Source organism: Patiria miniata, unplaced genomic scaffold (assembly GCF_015706575.1).
Source record: "Patiria miniata isolate m_02_andy unplaced genomic scaffold, ASM1570657v1 HiC_scaffold_26, whole genome shotgun sequence".
Lineage (NCBI taxonomy): Eukaryota > Metazoa > Echinodermata > Asteroidea > Valvatida > Asterinidae > Patiria > Patiria miniata.
The window spans coordinates 1,539,159-1,563,352 of NW_024037065.1; the positions used below are offsets into that span (position 1 = coordinate 1,539,159).

Sequence of the window (24,194 nt, forward strand, 5' to 3'; positions counted from 1 at the left end):
AAAATAAGTATTGAATGACTCCGATATGTCAGGGGGACTGGTGTAATTGCAATTGCCGTCAGACAGATTATCGGGAAGATCCACCTGTTTTTTACTGTCTAGAATGTGATTGATCTCTCGCCACACCTTTTTAATACTAGATTTATTTACATCAAGTCTATGTGCGTAGTGACTCTTCTTGGCTTTTCGGATGACGGCCGTCAAGCGGTTATGGTAGACCTTGTACGTGCGGGCGTTGGCATCAGTTGGGTTCCGAAGAAAACGTTTGTAGAGTCGGTTTTTGTGATTGATGGAGTTGATAATTGACCGAGTAATCCATGGTTGATTCCTGTGGGATTTACCTTCTATTTTGACACGATAAGGAAAATGAAAATCATACAGATTAGAAAAAATGGAAAAAAAATGTATTATAAGCGTGATCTACTTCATTCGCATCATACACATCACTCCAGTCAGTTCTTTCAAGATCTGAGGTAAACGCACTGATATTGTTTTTATTAATATCCCTGGCGATATACGTCTTTCGGAAAGATGACGAATCTTGGAAGCAGACGGGGGTGATCTGAAAGAGAGGAAAGTGATCAGTGAGGTCAGAATAAAATATGCCTGAAGAAATATCACAAGTATTGTTAGTCAGAATGTTATCGATGAGTGTGGCAGTGTGAGGGGTGACGCGTGTCGGCTTGTCTATCAATGGACGGAAACCATAGGAATAGAAGGTGTTAATTAAATCGTCCGTTGGCTGATGATCACAGTTGAGGAGATTCAAGTTGAAATCACTCATTATGTAACACAGCTTCTTCTCTCTGGTGACAGTATTGAGACAGCAATCAAAAGACCTGTGAAAAACATCAAACGAGGTGCCAGGGGATTTGTAAACATTACCGACGATCAAATTACTGGCGTGCTCACGCTCAATTTCAACAAAAACACACTCGTACTCATCAGAAGATGACATGAGGTCTTCGCGAATACGAACATTCAGCGTGTTGCTGACAAACATGGCCGCTCCTCCGCCGACTTTGTTAGATCTTGAAGAATGAACAAGATTGTAGTTATCCATGGTCGAGTTCGGGCGACTGCGTTCTCGGCTGTTCGTGAACAGCGGAGTTTTGTTCCCGGACTACCCGCCCGAACGACCCGAACAATGAAGAGCGCCATCGTGGCAACAACAAATCTCTCATGATGGTATTTAAAGATGGCTGCCGTTTGTTTATAAACATGTCCCGCGAGGTGTGTTTGAGTTTGAGGCGGTGTCAGTCACTGTCAGAATGGCAGAATTAGCTATCGTTCTACATGATTTCATGTTTGAATTTGATGATGACGAAGCACTTGATGGAGATAACGATTTTCCTTCATATATCCTGGCATTCGTAAACCAGAAGAGAGAGAAAGTACCAAGAATTGAGGGATTCGTTGAAACAGTCGTGCCACAGTACACCTCCTGGGACTTTAAATATCATTTTAGAATACGTCGTGTCACATTTGAAAGATTGCTTGGTGAAGTGGGACCTGAACTTTACCGTGATTATTGCGTGATTATTGCGGAGGAAATACTCCACTTCTGCCTGACAAGCAATGTCTGACCTTCCTGTGGTATGCCTGTAACCAAAGTAGCATGAGAGGTGTAAGCCATATGTTTGGGTTGTCCAAGTCAACCGTTCACTCATGCATTCACAAAGTTGCAGCAACTATATCCACTAGACGGCATAGTGTGATAAGATGGCCTGACCAAACAAGACAAGCTCATATTGCTGAAGGGTTTGCTGGGGAAAGCTGCCTTCGTGGCATCGTTGGTGTGATCGATGGGACCCACATCAGAATTGTCAACATTCTGAATGGTCAACCTGATTATATAAATCGAAAATCCTATCCATCCGTCCAGCTTCAGGTTAGTCATGTTTAAATTAATACTGCTCTGATCGCTTTAATTAGTTGACTACTGTTTCTGTATTTTGAAATACAATGCACATGTTGATACTCTCTTTTGGCAGAAAATAAATACAACTGTTTTTCCAAAAGATAAATGACGTAGTGCCAGGATCACGACCATTTGTGGGCCCACTCATGATAATTTATGCTGGGTTATATAGCGTCATTGGAGCTTATGATGAATTATGCATACCCGCACGCATATGATTTTTGCTGAAAGGCGTTATACATGCATAGTTTAAAATTACCACTGTTGTCGAATCACCGCTGTAGGATACTACATGGGATTACAATTCCGATGGTGCGAGTTCGATCCCCATTGGGGTTTTAGCGGCTTGGAGGATTTTTTTTTTCAAGGGAAGGTAAAGTCCGTGAACCTGACTTGCAACTGTACGCGGTTATGTTCGTAATTCATAAGTTCCGATGACACTAGACCTAACGCAGCATAAATTATCATAAGTGGGCCCACAAACAGTCGTGATGTTGAGCGCAATTTTGAAAGACACGTAGTTTTTAAACTTGCGCGCACAAATTTTAAATATTGTGCGCGGTGATTAATTTTGTTCAAGTTTGCGCGCGCAAACTTAAATTGCGCGATGCGATCAACAACTGAGGCAAATACTGACACAAACTACATTAAAAAGGCAACAAATGAAAAGAAAAGATTTCAAATGAAGATTGTGCATTTCTGGTGTCTTAAAGGAGATCCAACTGGTAGCTCTGTCATTTTGAATCAATAATTACCCAACGCATCTGTGCTTGTTGCTTGATATCTGTGCTGATTGTGCTTATTGTGCTTATTGTGCTCAGTCATGGGTTCAGAAAGCTGTATTCAGAAAATTCCCCCGTAAAATTGAAAATGATATGCTATATTATATAACCCTTTGTGTTATGATATTTTCTCTATTTGTCTGCAGCTTGTAGTTGATGACATGATGCTAATAACGGATGCATATGTAGGATGGCCGGGATCAGTGCACGATGCACGGGTTTTCCGCAACTCTCCACTGTACCATGACGTTGAAGATGGACATAAATTGGCAGAGCATCAGTATCTCATAGGTGATACTGCCTACCCGCTCAGAAGCTGGCTGGTAACACCCTTCAAAGACAACGGACACCTGTCGCAGCAGCAACGCAGATTTAACAGGATGTTGTCTGGCAAACGCCAAGTTGTGGAAAGAGCCATTGGCCACCTAAAAGGCAGGTTCCGAAGATTGCGGGAGCTCATGTTCCATGACATAAGTCAGATATGCCAATTTATAATGGCTACATGTGTAATGCACAACTTGTGCGTGCTGCCTGATGACGATGTGAGCAGTTTCATCAACTTCGACGACCAAGATGACATGGAACTTGAGAATATCTTTGCAGATGCAACAGGTGGACATGTCAGGAGGAATGCTTTGGTTGCCCAGTGTTAGTGAGTTTGGAGTTTTCTCCTTAGATGGGTCTGTCCCATAGAGCTATATTAGATTACTAGAGCGCTAACTCGATGTACAAAGTGATGCCTGCTGAGCGCATCCATGTTTGTACACAAACCTATGGGAAAACTCGAAATTTTGTACAGCTTTTGTATGGCTATGTGCATAAGAATGAGGAGTTCGCGCTCTAGTAATTTAATAAAGCTCTATGATCTGTCTTTGTCCACACTAAATGATACATTTTTGTGACACTGAGTTTGAATTTCCAACTGCAATATTTTGCCCTTTTTATTTTTATGCTTCTTACACCAAAAAGGTTAAGAAAATTTAAGCAATATTAAAGGAGCTATGGAAGGTTAATTGTGAAGGCATAATGTTTGTCACATGGACAAACACTTTTTTTCGACTCACCATTATTCAAAGCAGTATGAACCAAGTCCGATAATATTTGTTCCAGTATAATTAAGTGCCCACACTGTTAGTACAGGTAGTTGGGCAATTCCGTATGAGAAACGACATTTTTCGGAAAATTTGTGAAGTACGAATTATGTAAGAAGTACAGTCTGAATCAGTTATCTCAAAGCATAGGGCCTAGTTGACACTATAGATAACAAAATCCATTAAATTAGAGCCAAAATTTCTCTGAATTGTAATTCCGTTACCGTGGAATTGCCCATTTAGAGAACTTTCAAAGAAACAATCCTCTTTCTTAAGGAAGTATTAAACAATCCTCTTTCTTAAGGAAGTATTTGGATGCCTTGAAAATAACGTTTGTTACCAGGACAGACAAAAAAATTTCAAATTAATTGTTTTGCTAATTGATGGAGACATTTTTAACAAAGAGAATAGTTAGGACACTGTACATGTACACCCACATTCATTTTTTTCCAGACTAAAATGAGGAGCTTTATATTTCAACTTATTTCTCATCTGTAACATTTTCAGTACCCATGAATTGTTTTTTTTCCCGCATGATAATGCCTATTTTACATAACTTGAAAAACGACCCCCGAAAAATAAACTGGACATTTGTATCAAATTTCTCATTATTTCAACAACTAACAACCAAATCCTTTATTATGTACACTATATCTCTACTATTGTACGACTACTACTAGAATCATTGAAGCTTATTTCTTGACTGTTAACAAAGTTTAAATGAGAGCTATTTTTTATGTTGTGCAGTTGTATCATTTAGTGTGGACAGACCATAGAGCTATATTAAATTACTAGAGCGCGACCTCCTCATCCTTACGCGCGGAGATATTTTGAAGTTGTCTGGGCACAGACATTTTGAATTAATGTGCGTGTTTGTAGAACAATGAAATTAAATGGAGTGAATTTTGAAAGTGTACTCTAAATGCAACGCGCAAGTACAACATACGCGCGGCGCGTCATGATAGTCACGGCATAATTATCTGGAGCAGATCCGTGCACGTGTTCGCGTTGTTTGCGCAGAACAAAATGAAACGCTCACTTAGTGATTTTGTGTTTCTGTTTTGGGCTTTGATAACGCACCAGTATAGAATAAAAACGCAGATATGCACATAGCCATACAAAAGCTGTACAAAATTTCGAGTTTTCCCATAGGTTTGTGTACAAACATGGATGCGCTCAGCAGGCATCACTTTGTACATCGAGTTAGCGCTCTAGTAATCTAATATAGCTCTACGGGACAGACTCAGATTCATCAGCAGTGTAAAGTTTGGAAATGGATAATAAAGCTCCCCAAATTTTCCAATATACAGTGAAACACTGATATAACGGGGTCCTTCAGACTTTACAAAATTCCTTGTTATAACAGATATCTTGTATTAACAGTATTGAAAACAAAGAAAAACCACAGACTTGGGACCTAAAATTTTCCTTGTTATAAGCATGACGTTGTATTAACAGTGCTCTTTGTTGTGTTCACAGTCTATTTGCATAGCGCCCTCTGGAGTAGAAATATGTGGGCTGCGCCATGTTGGAATTGTACGAATAAAGTGTTACCTCGAATCTGAATTGCTCTCTCTCAGTACTGGATTTATAACCCATTTACACACCCTGGATATAACATTAATTGGCGACGAGGGAGGATAGATCATACTGAGATTTCTTACAAGCCATGGCATCGATTCCACCGCCTCCATTCTTCCTCGTAACTCCGGGAACTCCGCCCGTTCCGTGGACTCAGTGGCGAGGTATGTTTGAAACTTACACTGTTGCATCAGCTGCAAATACGTATCCTGCCGTACGTAAACGTGCGTTGTTACTGCACTGCCTTGGCACTGAAGGTCAGCGTGTTTTCCATACGCTTCCACAAGAGAATGCAGGGGAAAATGAAGATGAATTTGATTCTGCTCTCCGGGTGCTTGACAGACATTTCAAACCCAAACTGAACGTGGTTGCTGAAAGATACAGATTTCGCAGACGTTCACAGTTGCCAGGGGAATCCGTTGATGATTACATCCGAGAGCTACGTGCCTTAGCATCATCGTGTAACTTTGGTAACATGACAGATGAGCTGATCAGGGATCAATTTATTGAGCGCACATACTCTACTCAGATTCGAGAGCGCCTACTGCTTGAACCAGATTTGACACTTACTGATGCAATTACAATTTCGCGCCAAGTCGAGTCGGCATTGCGTGAATCCAAGATCATCGGGGAGAATTCTAGCCATACTCCAGAGGCAGATGTACATGCAGTTACACACCGAAAACCCCGACAGCAAAATCGCAAACCACGCAAGCATCGCAACACTACAGAGCACCCTCCGCAACAATCGAGACCAGCACCGCTGCAGTCACAGATTTGCTACCGCTGTGGTGAACAATCGCACAAAGCAAATGATCCAAACTGCAAAGCCAAGTACGCTACATGCTCTAAATGTGGGAAAATGGGGCATTACCCACGTGTTTGCCGGTCTGGACAGAGATTTCAATCTACACGCAATCAGGTTCAGGGAGTGTTCACCAGTGATAATCCCGTTGCACCTCATCCAGACTATCAAGACTCCAACGTCTTGACCATTCAGCACATTGCACATGCTGATAGTGTCAAATGCTCCGTACTCCTTGGCCAATCCGTGCAACTCGCGATGACTGTTGATACTGGCGCTGCCGTGTCAATAATTCCTGCATCCACATTCGGAAAGTTCTTCGCACGTGAGGCATTGCAACCTTCAACAGCTAAACTCACTACTTACCTGCACGAACCGATTACAGTACTGGGTACATTCCACACCGCTGTTCGTCTTGCGAGTAATCCTGAGCGTTGTGTTCCTGCGCACATTTTCGTTGTACAGTCTGGCATCGCTATCATGGGACTAGACTTGATCCGACGCCTGGATATTACAATCACAGGTGGTAAGGTCATGCTCGTGAATGGGAACGACTCGAAACCTCCATCGTCAACTCCTCCAGCTCCGACTGCAACTACTCCATCCGACCAAACTTCAATGGACATGCGCAAACAATACCCCGAGCTCTTCAATGGGAAAGTTGGACTTGCAAAAAACTACGTACACAAAGTCAAAGTACGCCCATCCGTCCCTCCAATGCAGCAAAAACTCCGAAAGTTGCCATTCTCGGTACGCGACGAAGTGGCAAATGAACTGAAACGTCTCGAAGACGCAGACATCATTGAGCGTATCGACGCCAGTGAATGGGTGTCACCACTGGTGGTCGCATACAAGAAATCCGGAAAGGTGAGACTTTGTGTGGATCTCCGCGAAGTCAACAAAGCAGTCATTGTTGATAAGTATCCACTTCCAAACATTCAAGAACTACTAGGGGAACTCCATGGAGCCAGTGTTTTCAGCTCCCTTGACATGAATTCCGCGTACCATCAACTACTACTACATGAAGATTCGCGTGATCTCACAGCCTTCATTACACATGTTGGTTTGTTCCGCTTCAAGCGCGTCTGTTTTGGATTGGCATCTGCACCGTCGGCTTTCCAAAAATTCATGTCGTGTGCTCTAAGTGGTCTTGCTGGAGTACAATGTTACCTAGACGACATTGTCATCTTCGGTCGCGATCAAAAGGACCATGATGCCAATCTCTCCGCAGTGCTGAACCGCCTTACAGAACTAGGTGTCACGCTGAACTATGACAAATGCCACTTCAATTTGTCAAACCTCCGCTTCCTGTGCCATACCGTTTCGTCCGAAGGCCTTACTCCAGATCCAACACACGTAGAGGCTCTACTAAATGCTCCAAAACCTACCGATCCATCTACACTCCGATCCTTCATGGGACATGCGTCATACTACGCCAGATTTGTGCCAAATTACGCAACCATGGTTGAACCACTCCGCGCACTCCTTCGCAAGGACACTCAGTTCATTTGGTCTGAGGCTGCTCAATCGTGCTTCGAGTTACTCAAACAGCACATTTCCAATGCTACTACACTTGCGCTGTTTGACCCCGATCTTCATACCATCGTATCTACTGATGCTTCAGCTTACGGCATCGGTGCGGTACTCGCACAGATTAAGAACAATCACGAAGTTCCTATCGCGTTCGCTTCTCGCTCTCTTACAACTACGGAACGCAAATATTCAGTCAGCGAACGGGAAGCACTTGCATGCGTGTGGGCATGTGAGAAATGGTACAAGTACTTATGGGGCCGTCAGTTTACTCTTCGAACTGATCATCAAGCTCTAACTACATTGCTGTCCACACGTGGCACTGGCCACAAACCAATGCGGATCGCCAGGTGGGCTGCTCGTCTGCTGAATTTCAACTACACTGTCGAATTTCGTGCTGGTGCGCACAATAGAGTGGCTGACGCTCTATCTAGACTGCCACTGCCTACTACAGTGCACGCAACCGAACATACTGATGATGAAATCATCGTCCAGTGGATTTCAGCACTACTTGTTGATGCTTCCGCTATCACCAAAGCTGACCTCCAAAGTGCTACAAGGACAGATACAATCCTTAAGTCCGTGTCGGAATACATCACATCCGGTTGGCCTGCTAAACAGCACATTACAACTGAACTACAACCCTACTTCCACCTCCAGGATGAACTTTCAGTTGCTGATGACTGTCTTCTGCGAGGTGACCGTTTTGTCATACCTACTGCTCTCCAATCTAGCCTGATTACCATTGCGCACCAAGGACATCAGGGAATTGTACGCACCAAGCAACGACTTCGTGACTGCTATTGGTGGCCAGGTATGGACAAACAGATAGAACACCAAGTTCGTCACTGCGCAGCTTGTCAAGTCAGTGACAAGACAGCATACATTCGCACTCCACCATTGCAACCAGTACCTCTTCCAGCTCATCCATGGCAAAAGATTGCCATTGACATTTGTGGTCCCTTTGAGCATGGTCCACAAAACTGCCGATTTGCAATCGTCTTGATGGACTACTACAGTAAGTGGCCGGAAGTCGCGTTTGCCGCTGATGCCACTTCACATTCCGTCTGCTCCATGCTTGATTCTATTTTTGCGAGGGAAGGGTTGCCTAACGAGTTGGTTTCTGACAATGGGAGCCAGTTCGTCTCCACAGAGTTCGAGTCATATTTGATCCAGCGAGGAATTAAGCACATCCGCACTTCACTTTACCATCCGCAGGCAAACGGACTCGTCGAGCGATTTAATCGCGTTCTCAAACAAACTCTCCAAATCGCAACTCGCGAACACCGACCTTGGAAAACTGCAACACTTGAGTTACTGACAGCATACAGATCCACCGCTCATGCAACTACAGGTAAATCGCCAGCAGAACTCTTGCACAGTCGCCGAATGACAACTACCCTGAACATTCTCCCTACAGAGATCAGCCAAGAAGAACCAGCTGATATTCGTGATCGCGTTCGCAGTACTCAGACAAAGTACAAGCGATACACAGACCAGAAGCGTGGTGCAGTACATCCGCGTTTCCAAACAGGAGACTATGTACGTGTTAAGAATCCTAGACATGTGCATAAGGGTTCAAATCGCTATGGACCTCCTCAACGCATCACACAGTCCAAGGGTCCATCCACTTACCAGCTTGAAGATGGCCGAACATGGAATGCAACACACCTTACCATGACTCATAAACTGCCAAACCAAATGCCTACGACTCCAAGACAACCAGCTACACCCAAACCACAGAACCGTCCTAAGAGACAAGTTAGACAGCCTACTTGGGTTAAAGATTACCATATGTAAATTGTGAAGTTCTGTTCATTCCATGTGCTAGTTAAAACACACAAGTGTATGTGTTTAAGTAATTGAACTGTGATTTTCCTAATTTGATCTGTTGAACATTCCAAACATTCCAATGTCTCTGATTCCTCATTTTGTATTTTGATTCTTTGCAAATGATCTAAGTATGGTTTCAAAATGTAAGCTAATTGCTCCTGTAATTACTCATACAGTTTCCTCATTTTTGAGAGGGGAGAATGTTGTGTTCACAGTCTATTTGCATAGCGCCCTCTGGAGTAGAAATGTGTGGGCTGCGCCATGTTGGAATTGTACGAATAAAGTGTTACCTCGAATCTGAATTGCTCTCTCTCAGTACTGGATTTATAACCCATTTACACACCCTGGATATAACACTCTTCTTATCAGTCTTCAACTGTATTGGTTTCTTCTTTTTAGTGTTTTTTCCACACACAAATCTGTAAGTCTTTTCAAGAGGGTAAAATATATCAACTTGAAAACTGGCATTATCATCAACCTTTATACCCAGTAACTTGTGCATGCAAGTGTGATGTCATGATGACACCATCAGTCATCAAGTTACAAAAAAGTTTAACTCAAACAATGACCAATTTCTTATAACTGTATTTGAGGGAACATGGTATGATACTCCTTATATCGGATCTGACAGATCTTGAGTGGGGGCTAAATATTGTTGTCTGACCCTTACATATACTTCCATGGTTAAACTCAAAGTTAAATGAATTTAAACTACTGAAAAGTTTGTATTCAAATAAGTAAATGTCTTTAAACCGGTCATGGTGTAAACTTTAAATCTGGTAGAAACCCAAAGTTTGGTGTGCATATTTTTGTGACATCACTGTGACATTATCAAATGTCAAATTACATTGTCAAAATTAAAAGAAACAATTTTAGCTATAACTATCAAACTGAATGAGACATCACTTCATATTTTCCGATCTGTTAAGCCTAATTTTAGGCAACATAGTTGATTCACAGACACATCAGATAACCTTTATGTCAATGATTACTGAAGTGCAACGATATATGAAAAAAACATTTAAAATGGAGGTGAATTTCCCATACATTTACCAAAGTGGAGCTTGAACGCTTGAGAAAAAGTGTAAATTTGGAAAATGATGCGTTTCCCTTGTTTTTACGCCGTCATTCAGTATGTATTATTTTACAACATGCAGAAGTATTATTTTACACAAATAATTGCACTACACTAGACTTTCCAGTCATTGGTGTGCAAATGCTAGAACGTCATCAAATCAGAAGTTACGTGCAAACTCATATGTAACATGTACGTTTTCATTGTTCTGATTTTCAGGAAGTTGCCGTTTGTCATATTTTATATCCAAAATAGTGACCTTAAAAATGTCAATTGTATCTGGATATTATACTCGTGTTGACTAACTTAAAATAACAGAGACCTGGTATGTGAGAAAATTTTGCAAATTTCTTACCAAATTCTTGTTTTATTTTGAAGGTTAATACCAACTCTAACAAGGCCAAAAACAGTTAATTCAACTTCAGTTTGTAATAAACGTACATTAATTTTTTTTTTGAAAATTAATACCAACTCCAACAAGGCCAAAAACGGTTAGTACAACTTCAGTTTGTAATAAACAATTTTTTTCAACAGCATAAAAATTAGTGGGCATTTTTTTCACTATTACTGTAGGAAATCAATGTATGGAAACTTTTGGCTGATACAATTAATACAAATTAATTTATCATGTGATCTTGGTAGGGCAGCTAAAAGTATTTGTTATTTTTTATTGATTGTTTAATTACTTGTCTTTTGTTTTGACTGCTTTTATCTGTATTTCTTAATAACTTATGGAATTTTAATTGTACAGCGCTTTGTGATGTCTGTGTGACATGGAATGCATTTTTTTATAATATATTTTTATTATTAGGCCTGTTTATTGTTATTTATTGTTACCCAAATTTTATGAACTTGTTTAAGGCTCAAAGCCAAATGACCTATTTGTAAGTATACAAGCATATTAAAGAACCAGAACAAAACAAGTCAGGTGTGTTTACAAACACAAATGCCCCGCAACCGTGACTGTTTCCATGACATAACACCACTCTAACATCAACTTACATGTACCTTGGTCAAATGGAACGTTCATTGACAGCATTAGTGTCTTCTGTAGGTTTTATATAAATTAATCCCTAATCCCTATGATCTCAGAATAAATACAAGATTTCTATTGTTTTAGCCACTGTGACCTTGACCCTTGACCTTTCGACCCCCCAATGCGATAGGCTCCTTGGGATTGCCAAGGAAAATCCACAAACCAAATTTGAAGTTCATATGTAAAGTATATCTCAAGTTATCGCGCTGACAAAATTTCTATTGTTTCAGCCACTGTGACCTTGACCCTTGACCTTTCGGCCCCAAATGCAATAGGCTTCTTAGGATTACCAAGAACAATACACAAACCAAATTTGAAGTTCATATGTAAAGTATTTTTCAAGTTATTGCGCTGACAAAATTTCTTTTGTTTTAGTCACTGTGACCTTGACCCTTGACCTTTTGGCCCCAAATGCAAAAGGCTTCTTAGAATTGCCAAGGACAATCCACAAACCAAATTTGAAGTTCATATGTAAAGTATTTCTCAAGTTATCGCGCTGACAAAATTTCTATTGTTTCAGCCACTGTGACCTTGACCCTTGACCTTTCGGCCCCAAATGCAAAAGGCTTCTCAGGATTACCATGGACAATCCACAAACCAAATTTGAAGTTCATAATGTTAAGTATTTCTCAAGTTATCGCGCTGACAAAATTTCTATTGTTTCAGCCACTGAGACCTTGACCCTTGACCTTTCGGCCCCAAATGCAAAAGGCTTCTTAGGATTACCAAGGACAATCCACAAACCAAATTTGAAGTTCATATGTTAAGTATTTCTCAAGTTATCGCGCTGACAAGATTTGTCCGGACACACCCACCCACCCACCCACCCACCCACCCACACACACACCCACCCACCCACCCACGGAAGGACAAGGCGGAAACAGTATGCCCCTTCGGCTTCGCCGCGGGGCATAAAAATGAACAGATAACATTTGTCTGTGTCCAAATGATTGATTCACAGTATTACTTGCCCCAAAGTAATAACTCAGAACCTATCAAAAAATGCAGTTATAGGTTTTCTTTAGCTGAGGAAAAACTAGGAGAAAAACTTTACCACCTACATTAACAGGAAACACAACTTCTTGTGAGACTACAGCAATAAACCTACTTTATAACAATACACACTTCATTTGACCAAGAGCAAAAGTACAAATGTACTGATAGAATTGTATATTGTGTTATAATTTTCAAAGATGGAAAGGGAACATATATTCAGATGAAACTATACAAGCTCTGCCATATTTATTATATGAAGTTTAATTATTTTTATATTTATATTTGCAGAGTATTTAGCTAAAAAGGAACACCAACAACACAGAACTTTTAGCCTGATCAATCGAAAATGTTCAATCCTCTTTTTTGGATTTAGTATATCGAGAAGTCTGTCAAATCTGTCAAGTTTCTGTTGATTGTGTTCTCTTACCATTTCTTCTCGCCGTTTGTCTCTCTCTCTTTGTTCCTTATGAAACTCATTAAGCCAGTCTACTACATTGGGCAATTTTGTTGGCTTACGACTTTTTCGCCCTATGGGCAGCTTTGCCACTTTTTCAGCAGGTTCCTCCGTTTCATCAAGGAGGTTACCTGTAGTAGATGGCACACTACAACTGCTAAGTGTCATGGATGGTCTGGTACTCTCGTTGTTGCCATATAATTCATCTAATTCAGTGTAAAATTTACAGATCTTCCTATTGGCCCCTGTTTGGGAATTATGATCCACTGTTTGTTTATACTCTCGTTTAATTGATTTCCATTTGTTTTGGCAGTGGTCTGTTGTGACCAAACAACCCTTACTTTGCATTTCTTTGGCAATTTTATTCCATAACACTTTATGAGCTTTGGTTCCGTGGAATGAATCTTCCATCTTGACTCTCAAGCTCACAAGCAGGGTACTATCTCTGTCACTCCAGGTTTTTCTTTCATCTGGAACAAAGGAAAAAATCAGGCATGAGTATACATGTAGTACATGTATTTTACAACTGTGATTCAGGATTTGCCTGTTGACATATTCATGTAGAACATATACGCCATACACACACACCGCGCGGTGATGTAATGTCAACAGTGAAGTATTAGTGATAATCTTTATGCAACAAAAGGCGCACGCAAAATAATGTCGCAACCAGTGCTCCATAATAGCGATTACCACACGCAAAACCCACCTACACGCTATGCCTTCAAATTTTAACTGACGCAGTATGGAGTTTTAACTGGCTCGTGTAAAAATAATTGGCGAATTTTGAATATTCGAATATTCAGTCTAACGCAGTTTTGAATAATCAAATACTAAACTATTCGAAAGTGAACAGCCCTACTCACTAGCTGCCATCGCGGCATCATCCAATTTGCGCCCTCTTTTGTTCAACGTTGTCCATGCGAGTTCCTGCAATAGTATGGTGCTGTCCTCGCCGCGTAGCTCACGTTAGCAATGCACTGTCAAGATTCTAGGATTGTGACCGTCTTTAAAAACCCGTTATATGCGTGCCATTTTGTTGACTTCGCTGCGGTGACAAACTTCCGAGATTTTCATAAACCGTTTCGACATTATCTAAAGGATATTTTAAAATGCCTTCAAAGAGAGAGAAGTGTTGTGTTTGTAAGTCTAGTGTAAGTAGTAGATTTCATGCGACTACAATTTATAAAGATGACTTGCAGAGTTGTTTTTTGCTTCAAGAAGAGAGGGAGGGTTTTCTGTGTAGTTCGTGCATGTGTTGTGTTCAATCATTTCGGCAAAACAATTCACTAACTTACAAGCATCGTGTAGATAGCAAGATTAACTCAGTCAAGCGTCAGATCGGGGGAAAACGTTGTAGCAATACGAAAGAACAGGAAGAGGGGGCTGGGCATGCCGGGGGAGAAATTGATGCGCCTTGCACTAGTTCAGCATGTTCAGAGAAGATTGCTAATTTGAAGGAACAAATTGGGATACTTGAAGCAGAAAACAACCGGCTTAAGAAATTTGAGGAAAATGTCATTACAGAATTTGGGGTGGATAGATCCACTGGGGTACAACAGCTTAAAAGTGCTGCCCTTCATTACATCATCAAAAATTCAAAGAGTCAGGATATACTCAAAGTTGAGGGCACACCAGGGCGTGCAAAATGTTTTGTGCGGGTTCCTGTAGCTGAAGTAGGTACTTGTAGTAATAGATCACTCAGAAAGAGGAGCCAGATCATTGAAAAAGTAGAGACGCTGGTTTCAGGTGGCACATTTGCTGCTGTAAATTGTGGGCCTAGTTCCTCATCAAGTTCAGAACAAACTTCTTCAGCTACAGGATCACCTCCTCCGAGTCAAGTCCCTACTGTCTCTGATGATATTTCGGCTCAGCGATCAGCAAATATCAAGCGGCAAAAAAGATCGGTATGCAGCAGCATCTAAAGCAGCAGGCCTAAAAGTATGCACAAAATTTTCAAGGGATACAGTTGATGGGTTGCGCAGCCTAATGCCAGAGACAATGTGGACATTGATCAAAAACAGACTTGAGATTGAAACAGGTCATAAACTTATGGGAACCCGGCAATCGATGCGTTTTTCAGCAGAGCTACCTTACGAGTTTGAGTATGGCGAGTTCAATGGGAGTAGTGGGAACCCTGTTCACTTCACCAGGATTGTAAATGTTGAGCATCTTATCACCAGCATGGTTACTGAACAGGTTCAATATAATCACATTGTTGAAAGCTTTGACAATACTCTGTGGCTTCATGCGTCCGGTGATAAGGGGGGGAAAACTACCAAAATGGTAATCCAGACTCTAAATTCCAAAGAGCGGCACTCGGTAAGATCAGTCAAAATCATGGGAATTTTTGAGGGTGGAAAAGATGACAGGCTCAACATCCAGGCAGCATTTAAGCCAGTATTTGATGATTTGCTGAAGGTCACTGGGGATATCGCAAAGCTACAGCTTCCATGCCCAAACATTGATAACGCTGAACACATGTACACCGATGACATGGTTCAATCAGCAGATGACAAGCTGGATTTCACTCCACTCAAGGAACTAAATCCAGACAATAGGTACATCAGTCCTAACTGCAGGTATTGCCAAAGCGCTTCATCTTCATCTGAAGCCAAATATCCTACCATCTCAGAATCCCCCAAAATTTACACAAAATGCAAACTGACGTGGGGTGGGGACTGGGAATGGATTGCCAAGATTCTTGGTTTGACAGGGCCAAATGGTCATCACTTTTGCCCACACTGCCTAGCCACGTTGCAAGATCTAAAAAAGGGTAAACCACATGCCATGCACATTCTTCAAGATTTCAGAGATGATGGTGATGATGATGATGAAGACCATGGCATTGCTGCAGTTGCTAAAAGGAAACTGACAACCTGCCATGCAAAAGCCACAGAGTTCCAAGAAAAAGGTGCAAAAAAAGATCAGGCAAAGAACTATGATAACTGCATTCAACGACCGCTTGTTGGTACGGAGGGTTATGTCACGGAACATGTATCGGTCAGTCCCTTACACATCATCTTAGGGCTTGGTTTGCAATTCTTTGAAATTGTTCAGAAAAATGTAGAGAAATTGGACAATGAGGTCCTGGAAAATCATGGGATATACAGTGGGATAGATGATCTGTACACACATGTTAATGACCTCAGTAAGGAACATGATGATTTATGCAATTCAAAGAGGGAACGTGAAGTCGAACTTGTGGCTAAGCAGGACCAGGTTGCTCAGGTTCAGACAAATAACCCCAACCACTTCATAAAAAATGGTCGACAGTACAATGAGAACAGTGCAGAAGCCAAAGAATCTAGAACATTGGTTCGCCAGCTCAATGCTGAATGCAAAGAAATCAATCATTCGGTTCAACGCTTGAATAAAGAGATGAATGAAAACCAAAAAATGAGGGATAAAATTGAACAAGATATTAAGAATGTCACTGGGCCATTCATGACTAAATTCAACAGGGTACAGGAAGAACTTGGAATTAGAAAACAGTCATATCATGGGGGATCACTAATTGGCCCAGATGTAAATAAAATGTTGAAGGAGGGTAATTTTCAGAAATTTTCAGAAATCTTTCTGCCAATCATTTGGCTCTCCAGAACTCTCTGATAAAGTGCACAAATTGTTTCAGAAGTTCAAATCGTGTTACGAATTGTACACACTCAACAGGATGCTCTGCAAGCATGAGGTGGAACTACTAGCCTTGCGATGTTCCGAGTTCGGTTGCTGGTTTCCAGTACACTTTCCAAAGGAAAACATCAAAAGAAAGTTTCACTTATTGACAGTAGAGGTCATTCGACAAGCACGGCTCTTAGGTAGTGTTGGCTTGATGTCTGAGCAGGCAACAGAAAGTATTCACGCGCAATTGAACAAATACGAGCGCATGTATTGCACAGTACGCCAACCTGCTAAGCGACAGAAATTGCAAATCAGACAGCAAGCCCAGTACAGCTCACCAAAGCTTACACACGTCAAGTTGTAAATATTAGGAATGGACTGATCCAGTAAGCGTCACCCACTGCGCGCGCGTAAGCAATTTACACATGCTCCTCTTCAATGCCTCACTGTACATTGTATGCGCATGCTCGCTTGCATGCATTGCAGACCTTTGTGCATGCATGTTGGACATAAATTGCAGTTTCAGAAAACCATGAGGCGACGCTTCTGGATCGGTGTTATTAGGGTCATCTCTGTCACATGAAAGTAAATGTACTTACACCATTTTTTAATATGTTGTTTTGCTCTCTAAAATTGCATTTTGCTCCATATCAGCAAAATGGGAGGAGTTTGTGGTAAGTCTAGGGGTATCCAGTTACCACAACACACTCTCATCTTGGTGTATTATGGATCTAATGCCCAAAAAACTATTAAAAAAAAAAAACCAAAAAAAAATTAAAAATCCGAAAAAAATAAAAAATATTTTACTGTTAACAAATCAGGGTCACCAACTAGGACTGAGGTCATAGTGGATGGGCGTGATAATCCCTTGCTTTGTCTCCCAACTTCTTCAGGTAGCCTGCTTGCGCCGGATGTGCGAGACATGGTTTTACCACTACCTTAATAAGTTGTTAGACATTGCAGTTGAGTTCAACATTTCACTTTGTTGTTATGCCATTATACATATTACTCTATTCCATTTGTAAAATATGTTACATGTCTTTCCATGTAACAGTGAACATTGAACTTATTGTCGATTATTTCTGGTAATTAAACCAAGGATTAGACTTGTAGTCGAGTCACCAAACATCAAGTCCGAGTCACATCTCATGAGTCTGAGTCTCGAGTCGCACAGTCTAAGTCTGAGTCCGCAGGGTCGAGTCCGAGTCCCAGTCACGAAAAATGAGACTCGAATGTCTCGAGCTGGAATCTTGATTCACACATGTAAGGATTAGTCTGCCAAGGATTCCCGAAAAATGCACTGTAGCTCATAAGCCAAGAAATCTGTAGTGAGGAAAAAATGAGAGGGTGGGAGGAAACCCCAGAAGAAAATTCTGGGGAAAACCTACGGAATCAGGCAGGGACTGAACATTCATCTACATTTTGGCCCAGGCGGGATTCGAACTCGGGTTACACAGATGAAATACATGTACATGTACAAGGAAATTTTGTCACTGCACCGGGGAAGCTAAATGGCCATTAAAAATTAAATAATGATGATAGTGTGACTTGGCAAGATAAAGGGCGGTTCGAATTCCTGTCGAAAGTGCTGCTGATCTATTTTCATAATTGCAGTTTGCACACGACTGGGCCATATCGCACTGCAGATCTGAATTTAATTTTTAGGCCAAGATAATGAATTGTTTATGATTTATTTGTATAAAAAAAGTTGGAAAAATTAGGTTTAATAAACAAATGCCACCATACAGCCTTAGACATGTTGTAACTTACACAAAGGCCCCCCCCCCCCCCGCCAAAAAAAGAAACAGAAGAAATTCATGTCATTCGATGAGTTTTGTCACCGTCGGCTGTTTGTGTCATTATATGCCATGTACGTGTAGGCTCATTTCAATGACTTCTGCCCATTCCACTGTCTAACTTTAAAATTTGGAAGAAACTCGGTGAGACTCATTTGGAATGGAAACTGATTTCAGCGCGAAATCAGAGCGAGATAGTACTGCATCTATTTCGTGAATATAACATTTCGCGAGGTCCGCCATTTTTTAAAAACAACAAAATCCCTCAGACTGAGCAATCAATCACCATGAAATTCACTTCAATGACTCCCGTACCATTCCACTGCCTAGGCTAGCCTTCACATTTGGAACTGGAAGAAACTCAGTCATGTCAGTAAGACTCATCATTTGGAATGGAAACTGACAATCCATTTGAATCTTGAGGCCAAATCTTGTCAAGTGATTGTAGCTGAATTCTGAACATTCATGACAAGAAGACCATCTCATTTACCCTTTTTAATTTCCTTAGCTATCATATCAAGTATCATGGCTATGCCCCACTCTATCTTCCCATAAACTGATGAAACTGAGTTCACTCCTTTGCGTTTGAATTCAAATAACAAAATAGAAAAAAGGAAAAGATTCCCATATCTGACCATCACTTGTCGTCGATCCTGTGCACAAACCGCACGAGACTCGGGTGTTCTTGGTAAAAACTACAATATTTTCCCTGCTAAATTTGACTTTTTATAATTATTAATAAAAAAATTATCATTTGCTCTTTCTGATGGCTGTTAATGTCACTGAAGGGAAACATTAGTGATGGGCAGGTATGGGAATCTTTCCAAATAAAGGTATTTCTTCAAGATATCCGACTTTAGAAAATTCAAATACAAAATCAATCCGCGCGCGATAGTACTGCATCTATTTCGTGAATATTATTACGCACGCGAGGTCCGCCATTTTTAAAAAACAACAACAAAATCGTTCAGATTCTGCAATCGATCGCCATGAAATTCACTAAATTTCAAAGTAAGGGCAGGCAGTAATGTGATCAAACGACTATTAATATTAATGGATAAGATATAAACTACCATATCAGATGATATTTGACATGTATTATGAGCCAAGTTACCGAAAAAGAGGAATTTTCCGTGGTCGCATCACTTCCAGGGCACGACAATATTTGAGACACACTGCATGCAAAACGCATAGCGACGAGGGTTTCCTTGTTTTGTTGATGTTTGGCGGAGTAATATCACTTACCACACTCAGAACTACTTTGAAAAATGATCGTTTTTGCTTCTAATTACATTTTAAGAGGAAAAATCATTGGGGGATCAGTTAAAATACGCTTTTAATTAAGTGTATGAAATGATGAGCTTAAAACAAAAGATGCTGAACCAACTTTTTGACGGACTATATCTTGTATAAGGCAGGTCAACATCATTATGAAAGGGGTGAAAAGCGGAGGGATACGAGGTCAAAAGTCACATCCAAGCCCGTTTGCAATGTATTATGAAGGATTTTACAACCTATTATCCAAAAGGTTTCGTTTTTGATGTGTAGTGACGTCACTACTGTTGACAAAATGAAAATAGCCTTTGAAAGTGATTATGATGACCGATCGTCTTGGTTTTTCGTTGACAAAATCGCCAGAGGATTATAGTTTTCCAGAACAAAGGTCCCGGATGTGCTGACGGCAGCTGAAGTCAGTTATTCATTCATAAAATGCCTCATGCATATTCATGTTTGCATCATTTGCTCAGCACCCGGCGGAAAGCCCGCCCTCTGTTGGTGACTCTGGGAAATGAAAGATTGCCGCAGCGCGTACGCACCGCGCGACTCGTGTACTCTTCATAGTTTGTGACTTGGCTTTGATCTCAGGTACAACAACACTAAAGAAAAGTACACATACTACATACTAAGACCAAAAACTCAGCTGATGAAATAATGAGGACCCTGTCTCATTACAATTTTGCATAATTCTGTCAGCTGAAGAGCAAGTAAATTTGACCTGAATTTGTTTAATTTCCATGTTTTTCTGTGCTCAAGACCCCCCGTCTGGGAAGTTACATAATACTACATTTCATGCTAATAACATGTTATTAGTTCAAATTTTACCATGTCCAACTGAAGAGGGCCCTGCCTCTGTCTCTTGTCCTGGTGTTAGGCTGGACTGGGTTGGATGGGGCATCCCTGCTTCATGTAACCGTGGCTGTCCAGTTCTGTTGGTTAGGGGAGGTGTCTCTCGTGTTTTCGGTTGGCTAGTCCTGCCAGGCCGCTGTACCGTTGCACAAAATGTTTGTGCAAAACTTTCATCTATGAGAAGATTCAATATAACAATAATTGTCTAACCAATTTAAATATACTAGTTTCAAATAATCAAATACTAAATTTTCGAAATTGAACAGCCCTACTCTTCATAGTTTGTGACTTGGGTTTGATCTCAGGTACAACAACACTAAAGAAAAGTACACATATTAAGACCAAAAACTCAGCTGATGAAATAATGAGGACCCTGTCTCATTACAATTTTGCATAACTCTGTCAGCTGAAGAGCAAGTAAATTTGACCTGAATTTGTTTAATTTCCATGTTTTTCTGTGCTCAAGACCCCCGTCTGGGAAGTTACATAATACTACATTACATGCTAATTACATGTTATTAGTTCAAATTTTACCATGTCCAACTGAAGAGGGCCCTGCCTCTATCTCTTGTCCTGGTGTTAGGCTGGACTGGGTTGGATGGGGCATCCCTGCTTCATGTAACCGTGGCTGTCCAGTTCTGTTGATTAGGGGAGGTGTCTCTCGTGTTTTCGGTTGGCTAGTCCTGCCAGGCCGCTGTACCGTTGCACAAATTGTTTGTGCAAAACTTTCATCTATGAGAAGATTCAATATAAAAATAATGGTCTAAATACATGTAATGCACAGCACCTGTGTAGCAAATTAAGATAATTTCTTTGTATGAAATTGAGATGGAAATAATTGGGAAAGGGTAAACTTGTATGTACTGATAATGAAACCTTGCAGCACTTTCCCATTTAAAGTCACCAAGTTAAAGATAAAAAACAAAATAAAAACTAGGCAGTGTAGATTTGACCGTTAACTGGTAATGTTATACTTTTGCATTTGTACTGGCACGGTAACCAATTATGTGCAGTGAGTGCTTTGGGGGACTTAGAAATGTTTCCATGAGAAATCTTTGTCTGATTCATACGTTCATTGTCATTGTGAACTCATAATAATTCACAAGATGGAATTAAAATTTAAACATTTGTTGTTACAAAATGTTAGGTCTTTAATGTATAAAGCCCTACCTACCAACAGGTATGAAACAATAGTCTCGGACATAGTTTTTGGGATAGCCACCAACTTAAAATAGGCCCCACATATATAAGGGGATTTACGAGCCCAAACAAAATGCTTACCAGATTTCAAACGCTCTGCAATACCAGCAGGAACATAGCGGATTATGACAGGAACTTGCTTTGTTGTGTACCTATTTCCAATAAGGGTAAAAAAAGTTTCAACAGTTATTGAGCATATTGAGCTCACCCTAGGCTGCTAAAAGTGCTAGGCAGCTAGTAGTTGCGATAATCGTAACCTACCATCCTCCCGACAGTCGAAGACCGAGGTTACGAGACAACTAGTGTACACAATTTACATAATAGCAATTTCGACCATTTTTGCCAGACTAGTCACCAGATGTGCCCAATTTTTACCACTTTCAAAGATCATGACACACATTTTAAGAACACAGATTCGATCTTCAATGTGTAATGACTCCGTTCATAACACTCAAAACATCATTGAGAAATATTTTGAGAAAAGTGGTAAAAATTGGGCAAATCTGGTGACTAGTCTGGCAAAAATGGTCAAAATTGCAACTAGGCCTATGTAAATTTTGTACACTAAGCCCTAGTTGTCTCGACTCTCTTAACCCTCCGGTCTTCGACCGTCGCGTCGGGAGGATGGTGGGTTACGATTATCGCAACTAGGCAGCTAGGTAAATTATATAAATACGTGTAACATTACTCCTTAGACTAAGGAGTACTAAGACTTAGTATTAGTCATGTTAGTAGCCTATACCAGGCAGCTGCTAGGTAGGGACATTAATTGTGTATGCAAAATAATCACACCATCTGACCATGATCACAGACACAGTTAAGTTAGTGCTTACTGACTTAGTTTTTCTTACTGACTTAGGCCTAATTTTATCTGCATTATTAAACCATGGAGCTATATTAACGTAACATTACACATTCATGACATTTCACAGAGTTGGAAAGAATATTTTACTAGTTTACGGTTCACCCCTTTCCTTACACAATACCATGCTTACAGTCGCTTTACAGCTAATATCAACCACCAAAATGTTTCCGCGGTGAAATTTGCTTCAAAATTCTGCCTTGCAAACAAATTTGTCTTCAGAACTGACTACCTACCCGAGGGAAAAAAGAATTAAAAGCAATTAAAATATCCTACCCCTTCTCAGCAACGCTGAATCCGTCATGTCCGTCGGCCATTTTGCTAGAGAAGTTTCTGCCGCTGTTTTGAAATCCCGCGCTTTTTTACGTGTGTTCGTGCAAACCCCCGGCGGATAGGTGGTGTGCGATTTTGTTCCGAGTACAATGTTCTTGGGACGTGTTCGTGTGGTTCGAGCGCGAGAACAAAGTTCGCGTGTCAAGAACAGACCGCCCGAACTCGACCCTTGTGAATATACGGCGGAGGAGAGTCTTTAAACCATGTTTCAGTGAAGCCAAGCACGGAAAACGCATGATTCAGGGTGGAGAGAAAAATTTGAATGTCATAGAAATGTTTACTGAGACTCCTGGCATTCATGTAAAAGGCAGAAAAATAACCCGGATTTAAAACATTGAGATTACAAAACTCATCAGAGTGGAAATAAGCACAGGTACTGTTGATCTGAGAATTAATATCATGAACATCTATATCTGAATTATCGATAAACATGCAACAAACGACAAACAAAAACAAAAAACAGTAAATTACTGATAATTAGAAAATAAATAATATCAATAATAGTGATAATACAGGGCAACGATGGAAAGTGTGCCCAAAAAAGAAATGGAGGACGTACATCTCGAGCAAATTTAGAGTAACAAGAACAAATGCGTCAATGTATGTAGCAAGGAGTGAGAGACATGAAAAAGCAGCAGAACACAAGTAGTTTGTAAATAATTTATATAAATGTAACATTAATTATATATGAAAAGCAAACAGTGCAAGCAAACAAAGCACAACTACACCAATCAAAAAATAAGCATGGGAAATCTGTCCAAACAGTAAATTGATGTGAAAATGCAGTAATAAGCAACGAAAAAGAATGATCCGGCAGAGCCATGTGATCGTAATCAAGTGATATGAGCAAAAATGAAACAAATCAGCTACAAACAGAGCAACAAAACGCAAAGGCAAAAAAAAAGCCAAAACGTAGTAAAAATTGCTTTACGACATGGCAGTTAATTGTGATCATGGAGACAGACTCCCTGGATGAAAGGATGGATGATTGGGTGGATGCAGGGATGGCTGGTGATGGGTTGTCCCAAGCAAGGTAGCAGGGGAGCAGAATAGCATGCAGGTTACTGTTGTGGGAAGACGATCGGCACTCCTCCACTGCCACGCCACTTTCCAGCATAGAACCGGTATTTTTTACCTTCCTGGTAGGCCTT

The 24,194-nt window shown here is 40.7% G+C and overlaps 3 protein-coding genes across 3 annotated transcripts; 2 read left to right on the top strand and 1 right to left on the bottom strand.

Moving 5' to 3' along the window:
- Nucleotides 1–1,541: 1,541 nt before the first annotated feature.
- On the top strand, nt 1,542–3,386 carry LOC119733648 (protein ALP1-like). The gene is made up of 2 exons (XM_038207048.1): nt 1,542–1,891; nt 2,850–3,386. The coding sequence occupies exons 1-2, from the start codon at nt 1,619–1,621 to the stop codon at nt 3,354–3,356; spliced, it is 780 nt and encodes a 259-aa protein (XP_038062976.1). The 5' UTR covers nt 1,542–1,618; the 3' UTR covers nt 3,357–3,386.
- A 1,927-nt stretch (nt 3,387–5,313) lies between these two features.
- On the top strand, nt 5,314–9,510 carry LOC119733699 (uncharacterized protein K02A2.6-like). The gene has a single exon (XM_038207086.1). It carries the CDS (start codon nt 5,464–5,466, stop codon nt 9,508–9,510), a length of 4,047 nt encoding a protein of 1,348 aa, XP_038063014.1. The 5' UTR covers nt 5,314–5,463.
- Nucleotides 9,511–12,704: 3,194 nt separating this feature from the next.
- On the bottom strand, nt 12,705–23,213 carry LOC119733700. The gene is made up of 5 exons (XM_038207087.1): nt 22,987–23,213; nt 21,930–22,000; nt 20,625–20,822; nt 12,983–13,574; nt 12,705–12,711 (listed from the first exon to the last, which is right to left on the bottom strand). The coding sequence occupies exons 1-5, from the start codon at nt 23,025–23,027 to the stop codon at nt 12,705–12,707; spliced, it is 909 nt and encodes a 302-aa protein (XP_038063015.1). The 5' UTR covers nt 23,028–23,213.
- Between the last annotated feature and the right edge of the window lie 981 nt (nt 23,214–24,194).